This window comes from Centruroides vittatus, unplaced genomic scaffold (assembly GCF_030686945.1).
Source record: "Centruroides vittatus isolate TY-2023 unplaced genomic scaffold, ASM3068694v2 contig_2734, whole genome shotgun sequence".
In the NCBI taxonomy this organism is placed as follows: domain Eukaryota; kingdom Metazoa; phylum Arthropoda; class Arachnida; order Scorpiones; family Buthidae; genus Centruroides; species Centruroides vittatus.
Genome location: NW_027121741.1, coordinates 139,653 through 149,344, shown reverse-complemented (window position 1 = coordinate 149,344; position 9,692 = coordinate 139,653). Strand labels below are relative to the sequence as shown.

General features: G+C 34.1%; 1 protein-coding gene across 1 annotated transcript; it reads right to left on the bottom strand.

Annotated features, from left to right (window-relative positions):
- Nucleotides 1-1,626: 1,626 nt before the first annotated feature.
- LOC136971958 (uncharacterized) lies at nt 1,627-9,205 on the bottom strand. Its single transcript, XM_067266479.1, has 4 exons — nt 9,078-9,205; nt 6,739-6,915; nt 2,089-2,202; nt 1,627-2,009 (listed from the first exon to the last, which is right to left on the bottom strand). Exons 1-4 carry the CDS (start codon nt 9,141-9,143, stop codon nt 1,869-1,871), a joined length of 498 nt encoding a protein of 165 aa, XP_067122580.1. The 5' UTR covers nt 9,144-9,205; the 3' UTR covers nt 1,627-1,868.
- Between the last annotated feature and the right edge of the window lie 487 nt (nt 9,206-9,692).

Genomic DNA, 9,692 nt, shown 5'->3' with positions numbered 1-9,692 from the left:
GAAGGTTTTTACTTGGACACCAAGAGACTTTTTTTTCTTGTTGTTCTACTCTATTACTGAAAGTATGCATTTCGGACTTAATTGTCCGAAATGCAAAACTAAAACTAAATCCAATAACGAGTTGCTTAACTTTCCCGGCAAGATTTAAAACTGCGTGTGGCGCCATCTGTTACGACATTTTATTTTAAAACTTTTTGTTTTTAGTTGTTATAAAACAACAAAAAGCTTAATTTTGAGGGCAGGGATGGGTTTTATAAAAGATTTTAAATGCTAATAGCGAGTAAAATCGTCATTAAATACGACTTTACTCGAGATTTAAATAAAATTTCGTTTAAATTTACTTATAGGCCCAACATTTATTTAGATTCACTATTTAATGACTTATTCTCACTGGTTATATTTCTTTACGTAAACCATTTCATTTAATTTTAAAAAAAGATTCTTAAAGTACGTAAATGAATTTTTCGTAGACTCCAATTAAGATTATATTTGCATTTTTCAGTTAGAATACTTACCATTTCTTTTTATTTTCGTTACTGTTGCAGTTTCTTTATTCATAATTGTCGTGATAATACGGCTTCTTGTACAGCTTCGATGTAATTATCTCTTTACCTAAACAGTACAAATTAAAAATGGCTGCCGACTACTTAACGAATATCATCACGTGGTTTCAATTCGCGATGCTGATTGGTTTGATTTTTCGAAAACAGACGATAATGTTCGTCTGTTACGATTCACGTGAAATTTTTTTACAAAAAAGTTACAAAATTGCAGGAAAATTCCTATTTAAATATTTATTATTATTCATGGTGCAAAATAAAATTATTTTATAACCATTTCGAATACATCGGTATAAAATTATTTCTTTTTGTACATAAATAATTATGTATTTTAACACAAATAAAAAAATCCTTTAAAGAGAAAATGCTTTTCAGTATTCAAAATTAAATAATATATAAAATTTCAGTCGTATTTTGCAATCAATCCACCAATTTCTAATTGATCATTAATTGGTTTTATAAAAATAAATGGTGTATACTATGTTGATTTAAAATCTGTATCGATTTTAAAATGAACATATAAAAAAATTTTAATAATTTTCCAACGTAAAACTGTATTAATGTGTAGTACGTTAACGCTATATGAATAACAATAATAATAAATAATAATAAAACAAAAATTCTAGTAGCGACCGTAGATGGCGAATGCGATAAAGTCGCGTAAATTTTTGAATCTAAATAATTATATACATCAACACATGATTTAAGAATCGCATAGAAAGTAATATAGGGTAGACCAAAAGATATTTAACAAATTTAATAACTGACGAACTATCTTACTCTTGAAGTCAATTCGTTGCAATATCCTCCACTTCAATTTCAATCTTCCTCACAGTTTGATATTATTACACTTTGAAAAACTTTTCTCGGAATAACGAAAATTTGACATTAAATTTACTTACATGCCCAACATGTATACCGTGTCGTTCAGTTGTAATAAAGCATTAAACTTGAGAGATGCCTTTTTGGTCCACCCTGTATATTCGAATATGTTTCGATTCCGTTTTATAACTATTGCTTAAATGAAATAAATATTTATTAACTCCATGAAGGTCTATCAGTGGCCGAGTTATCAAAACCACCAAACACGAACCCACGATCAACTGGTAGTTGGTACTAGATGGTCGTGCAGTTTTCCGGAGATTCTTCACGTGTGTAACACCTAAATAGGAACCAGTTACCCAAAGAAATCCTTTTGGAAGCATCCCCTTGAACATCTTTGTGTTGAGTTGTATTTTATCAAACCAAACGTAACTTGATTAAGTTTATTTTCTTAATTTTAACAACCAAAATTCTAAAATATTCTTTCTACTCGTCATCTTCATCTTCTTCACTCTTGTCATCTTCTTCAATCTTGTCATCTTCTTCAATCTCTACATTCACACAGATCCAAAGATAATCAAATATGATGCATATATAGTAGCATATCGTAGTAGTCACTATTAAAATCTGAAAAATATATAATTTTGTTGAAACGCATTTTTCAGTTTACGTAAATTAAAACAGAAATATTGTATTGTCGACTTACGATCGCTAAGATCCTAAGGCCTCTTTCATAATTCTTGCATTGGCTTAAAGTAGAAATCGTGTAAACAGAACAAACTGTTTGCAAGACAGCAAATATCATATCAAACATAAGAATCTGAAATTAAATGTGTTTGCATGATATATCTTTAGCAATATAACAATAAGCATACTTATTATAAGTGTGATTATGTTAAAAGAATGGACAAAGGATTCGAATGAAGATGTAGGCCTAAATCATCATTCGAAAAAAAAAAAGAAAAGATGGCCGAAACAGATCTTCTACAAACGTGTAAAAAGTGATGACAATAACAATAATGATAAAGTTAATGTTTTTAAAACAAGTTAAATGATAAAGTTATTCGAAAAAAAACCAGTTTCTTAAACTTGTAAGTATAAGTGTTGTTTAAGATATTACTTGTATTAGACTTATATTAGTTATGTACAAAAAAGATAATTGTAATTTTAGGATACCTGTAAATATGTGCAAGGTTTACCATCCCTACCCATGGAAATATCATTGTAATTACCACCAACGTTTATTGTAAGTTTTTCTCCGAAGTTTGTAGTTTTGGTGTAGCTATACATCTATGTCGTGTTTTAGTTAAACATTTTACGTTCTTTGTTATTGTTTTAGCACTGAAGAGGGACTGGAAGATATTACACCAGCCCGAAATGCATTTCATGTAGTCTTTACAAAATAAATTTAATTTGCCAATAAGATTGCTGTGAGATTGGTCTACCAAGAATAATTTTGGATTACAGAGACTAAATTCGTCATATTATCTAATATACAGCAAACCATTTATATATATTTTGATAAAGTTATTATATGGTTAACCAGAGCCTCCTGTCTTTATGTTTTCCATATCTAGTCTCGAATGTCATCTATCTAATACCGTTCTTGAGATTAAGCAATCGGATATTATTGTAATGACGTCACAGCCGATATGGCCGAGATGGAGGAAAACGCTATTGTAGCATTTAGTTGGTATGTCTGCGTGTCGATGGATGAGAATCTCTTCTATAGACGATTGCATAAAATTCCGATTGATCTTTTACTTCAAATACTATACTCTTTCGAAACTCTTTATTATGTAGTGGTGACGACGTGAATCTCTACTTGATTGCTATCGGTGCAAGAAAGTCCTTTTCCATATTCCCTAAAGGAAAAGTTAGACACGATTTTCTGCACTGGTTTTGTGGTACGGAAAGGGAAAATTTCTCTGAATACGTTTTCCGCAATTTTTTCCATAAAAAGCTTTACACAAAACCATTATTTGCCTATAAAGAAATAAACAAAAATCGACACAAATCTTATGGATCTAAGATTTAGCAGATACTCTGATAATACAGTGCGATTTAAATTTGTCCGCACTGGGCGTGGAAACGACAGGCGCTTCCAGGAACGAAATAATGACTTGGCGCGTCCAAAGACACAAAGTAAATTATGACGTCGGCAAATCAGCCCAGCCACTTAGGGACGAACCCTTTACCATCGCACTATATAATCCATACCTAGCTAATGAGGGAGGGAGAGAGAGAGAGAGAGAGAGAGAGAGATTGCCTATTCAGAATACAAGTAAAATGCGCGGTTAGTAGAATCGCAATTGCCGAAACACAATTTAAAAGAAGTAGGGGATAGAAGAATCAATATATAAGTTATATTAACATAACGAAAACTTTTATAAACTATAGGAAAGTTTCAAATATCTTAAAACTGTTTGAAAAGCGAAGCAACTAAAGAATTAACCAGGTATGTTGCTTTTCAACTCTTTTCGAATAGCTTTATAGACTTTCCATTTTCTTTAATAGTAGCACGTTAATGAAAAATGTCTTGATATATTTCTATGTAAATGATAATTGAATCAGAAATGCCTTGTGTGTTATGCGAAAAATGTATATACGAATTTTGAGTCTACACTGCTATATAAAGGAATTTATATAAGATTTTAGTACTTAGATGTAACGAATAGAATAAGGTTTGAGAGAATTAAGTGGACGATAATCATTTTTGCATAATTTGGCCACGTAAAATGAAAAAATAGACATATTTATGCCGAATGGAAAATTTAATTCGGTTTTTTTATTGTCGTTAAGCAATTGTTATCGTTGTTACGAAATACATTGTCGTTTGCATTGTTGAAAGCTAAATGACGAATTTTACAATAAAAATTGGGATTTTAGGGGGTTTGGAAAGGGATTACATTGTTGTGGAGCAGAAAAATTAATTGGGAAGTGCAGGAAGTGTGTGTGTGTAAGAATAAATGAATGGACGTGCGTGCGACGGACTGAAACACGGTCCGGTGCATCGTTCATATTTATATTATTTCTATTTTTGGTTTTCTGGTGGTCCAAGGGGGTTCTTCCAACGGGACTGTGGGCCCCAGGGCCGCCGATAAAGCGAAAATCCCAAAGGGGGCCCGGAGGGCGGCTCAAGAACGGGATAAGCCCGGAGAGCGGCCCAGCTACAAAAGGGGCCTGCAGGGTGCAACCGGAATCCGTATCTTAATCCGGATGTAATCGACCGACTGCGAGTTCAGCGCAGGGCGCCGGATCCGCCCAACAAGCAGGCAGTTGTCCCGGGGAACCCCCCCCCTCCCCGGCCGAGCGAAAGAGCTCGGATGCCTGTTGCATTACAGATTGTAAGCAACTGGCAATAATAAGTCTATTGTTGACCTTTGGCTTTTATTAACAATTTTGTGCGTTTATTGCTAATGTTTCACAACTCTAAACCATTTACTTACAAAACGGCTTCTCAAATTTTAAAACTTTTATTTGAATTCCATCTGAAACGTCTTACTCGTACGAAAATTTCTTAAAAGTGTATCGTTTCTTCCATAAATCGTCTTAAATTCCCTTCCGAAATTGCATTTCGTCGTTATCTCGCCATCCAGTAACGACTGTTGGCATTCAAATTTCTATTAATGTTAAAAAATTGGTTTTCAATCGGCAATTATTTTATTTAAACAAAATTTTCTGTATCCGTGAACACCGACGTCGCTTGCGTTGCTTTCTTCTTTGCTCTTGTTTCACTTATCATATTTGCATGCTGACGAAACGTCTGGTGTCATCGGGTTGCATTTGAAAAAAATTGTACCGTACACCTATAAATTCCCACTATCGCCGCCTGTCCGGCTGTCTTTTATTCATCTCCAGAACGGACTTAGATAGAGAAAAGACGAGACCAGATGTGGAAACCATAGGTACAGGAGGCCCCGATTAAGTATATCCGGAGTTCTGATGCAAACCGGTAGTCACGTTATTTCAATTCAAATATGTTCTCCTGAAAGGTGTTAGATAAATGACCGGCACGACTCTATTGTTAAAAGAAAAGTATGATTGTACTGTACAGGGGCAAGCCACTACTAATTTATGGTGGAGAGCACATATTTTAATTAAAAATAAATTAAAAAATTGCAGTTTAAAGTTTTTCACCTGATCCCTCTTCAGTCTATAAACAATAAAATTGTTTTGTAGCATACAGTTAATAATATTTTTTTAACAAAGATGTAAAATATGAAAATAACTTACAAAGGTACAATCTGTGACAGAGTTTACACCGATATTTTGGGCTTGTCCGATTTCAATCGCGATCGCGTAACATTGTTCTTTTATTTTTATATGTGACGTCGTCGTTGCATACGTCATTTATTAACATTCCGCTATTAAAATTTTAATATTATTTTTACTGCAATGTATACACCAAGGTGATTGGGTATTTTTAAATTTAAACTCGAACGGATCACCGGTGTTCTCTCCGCACTTAATATTCCGTTAATTAATTAATTCATCTGCCCGTGTTTTTCTGTAATCCGAGTATGGGTCACCGTGTAATTTCATTTCAAGATATACTCCTAAGTAGAATTGCGAAAATCTACTAACGGTCTACATTTCCCCCTCGGATTTATGAGTTTTGAATGTAGTTTTTAAAATAGGCGTTCTACTCTTTGATAGAATTTCAATTGTGAATCCTCTTCTAGTTCTATAAAATCTTCATTCTTTCCCATTCGTTAGTAACTAAACTAAGTTATTCTGCTTTATCCGCCCGAAGAACAACTATATTATTTTGTTGTAGGCTTAGGGAAACATTTTCAACTCCTTCCTGTCGACCAACTGCCATAATACGTAATATTTTTTGTAATAAATAATAAATTTTGAGACTTGAATATTTGAAATGTATCTAAAATAAAATTAATATAAAATAGTTTTTCTTTCGAATTCAAATTTCCGTTTTCCGCAGGAAATTCTTCTCCAAATTGCCGCGGGTGAGGGGTGCGAAGTCTAAATGCAACCTGTCAAATCTTTGGCGACTTGTCGCTGATTTCTGGTGTTTACGATTAGAATAATTTCCATGCGTTTCTTCTTAAGACCGCTCTCGCGCAAGAAAAATCACTACGGAAAAGTAATGCGAAAAAAGAATACAGAAAAGTAATTCTATAATGGTTCTGTGAGAAATACACATTGTGTCCTCGTCAGATCCGGAAAATAATTTTACGGAAGGACCGGCACACAGAGAACTGACAACAGTGGGAATTTATAAAACCACAATATTTTTCAAATTGCAGTTCAATTAAAATATTTCTTCAACTCGTGTCAAACTTTTAATTTAATAACCACAACTAATTTATTAAATAACTACAATGTAACTTACCAAAATTATTAATTTGATAAAGTAAATAATGCGCATAGGCCTAATTATGTCTTCACATGCTAGAAGTATTATTACAGAGAAATTCAACAGCAGTATAACCTTTAAATACTTTACACTAGATTCATCATCACAAGTGCCTGAACTTTCAAATGCCATTGTAGCAAACATTGCAGACATCTAGAAATAAAAATGTAAAATAATTTAAAAAATTCTCCTAAAAATGCACCCAGAGCTATGTTTTATTATAGACTACGAACTACGTTAAAATATGTAAAAAAATAAAAAGAACAGTGTCCTTTGTTGGAGGTGTTAAATTTTAAAAATATTCAAATTCTGTTTAGAAAACGCACAAAACGTATTCCTTAATGTTGAAAATTTTTAGTTGTTGTCCCAGACAGAAGACATTGTTCCTTATGCTGAATAGCGGTAATTGGTTGTGGGTTCGTGCCTTACCAAAATAAGACACGTGGACTACTTTGGGCATGTAGACACGTGCTTTACTTTGATAAGGCATGTGCCTTTCCCGTATTTTCTTCACTTAAATATGGAGCGGTTTCGTATGTAAATGTGGTTATATTTTAATATTTTCTAAGAAAAAGTTCCAAGTTTATTAACTAGGTAAAACGGCGGCCATCTTATGATGATGACTAATTTTGTATACCACATTATTACTTTCTGCGCTTCATTTCGAGGGCATAGGCCGTTGTAGAGAGTTTAAGCTTACAGGGAAAAGAAAAAAAAGGAGAACATGAGAAACTTGTGTATTGCAGAAATCGCAATTTTTTGGCAAGGTTCTCAATACTTTTTTGGTGATAAGATGTTACGACAGTCTGGAGAATTCTCTGGCCATCGAGGAAATTACAAGAAATAGACGATAGGTCCAGGTAGAATGATGAAACGCATTTAGCAATAAAAGAAGATGGGGATTACTCATAAGCGATGAAAAATTCCGTAACAACAAATTTGAGTCTCCAGTAGATAAATGACAGGAGAGACAGATAGAGAAAATCTATTACACGAAGGAAATAAATCTGCACTCTCATCAGGGATGAGGGTTCTTGGTTAATGTCAGTCAGACAGCAAACTCAACCGGTGTGTAAGTTCTACTTTCACATCAAATCTCTCCCGCCACTGTCTCCTCGTCCATCGCCTGCAGCTCACCATCCGAAATAAATATACTAACTTGTAGATGCCCACACGTGGGCATCTACAAGGCAGATTTAGCCGTTTTCCTCCATAGTAGCTACTTACTAATTGACGTTGATCTGATTGATCAGTGGGGTAGCGAACATAACTGGCGCCCGGGGCATAACTGGCGCCCGACACTTTATTGGCGCCCCTCTTCCCCCTCCATAAACACATATAGTTTGTCTTGGAGACCATTTGAGCGCCCTTCTGAGAGTGGCGCCCGGTGCATGATACCCCCTTGCACCCCCTCGCTACGCTATTGTGTTTGATCGCGATTGTATGTAGCCAACCTGACTGATCGTCATGATTATGTCATGTTTATAGTATATCTATATTCAGTGTTTGATATATCGCGCAGGAGTACTTGTTTTGTGGATAATAAATTAGATGATTAACACAACGCTGTGTCCTCTTTAAAGGTCATATGTATGTTACACGAAATAACGTTGTAACTAAATGAATATTTAATGATTTAAATGTTTACGAATAAAAATATAAAAAAGCCAATAGAATTTTATTTCTATTTTTTAAAGCTCCTTCTACTCTTTGGGCATCTTAAGAGGGCCCTTTTTTCCATGCCCGTCGTGGGTTTAGCTAGATTCATGATAGAGATGAGAAACAAGACTCGACATATCCAAGACAGACACGAAAACTTTCTAGGTTTCTGATCTGCACTCGAACCTGCATCCTCGTGGCTACAGGCAGACACCATTTTGCCAACTTTTTTGCAACTTCTGAAATTCAGTTTATGTTACTTAATTTTCAATGCATTCGTATAGAAAAATGAAAATATACCTTTTCAACTTGTATAGATTTTAAAGGATTCTTTCCGCCATGTAAGCACTAAGAGAGATTTTTTATCATAATTATCGTGGATTTGGTCAAGCTTGCAATAGGATGGCAGGGCGAGAGACAAGATCCAGAACAGATCTACCGTGAAAAATTATTAGATGTTTTCGGCTATACAGATTAACTACCCGGATTCGAACCCGGGCCCCCCAGAGGCCCGGCAATCGCTTCGGCTATTCGGCCGTCAAAATTCTAAGTTCGAATTAAGTTATACTTAAATTAATCTAAAAGTTATTTCAGTTAGTTATTTAAAATTATAAGAAAAAAAACAAAGGGCAAACAATTTAATTTAAAAATATTACCATTTCAGTTGCTCTCAGGTACCGAGTAATTTTTTTAATCAAATTGTAGTTTATGACTCTCTCCATTTTGAATTATCTGAAGTAAACAACAACAAATTCGAAATGTGGAATACAGATTTAAATTTAAAATTGATTCGTTACGTTTACAATAGCGAATCGATTTCAAATTCAAATCTGTATTGCTTTTTTGATGGACGATTATTTGACTTCAGCGCCCTCACTGTTAGGCATAGTCGCGTTGTCAACTCGATGTGAATAAAGTAATCGAATTTTTTAAGTTTTTAAACTTTTTTCCTCCATTTAAAATTTTTAAAATCTCACAAAATTATTACACATATTTAGTAGTATACCTCAAGGGTGTCCACCCACAAGAATTGTAAAGCGCACTAGCCAGAAGATTCCGAGAAAAAGGGCTCTAAAGTTTTAAGCGCAGCTCATATACTGGTCGATTTTACACTATGGCAGTACAGCGAAATGGCTCAGTCTGTAGCGACTCGTTTGTCACGCGGGCAATACCTTCGGATAACTTTTTTTTAAAATTGTTTTAAAAATTATAACAACTTTTAAACAAAGTAAATGACCTAAAAATATTATCAATTAAATCATAAATAATTT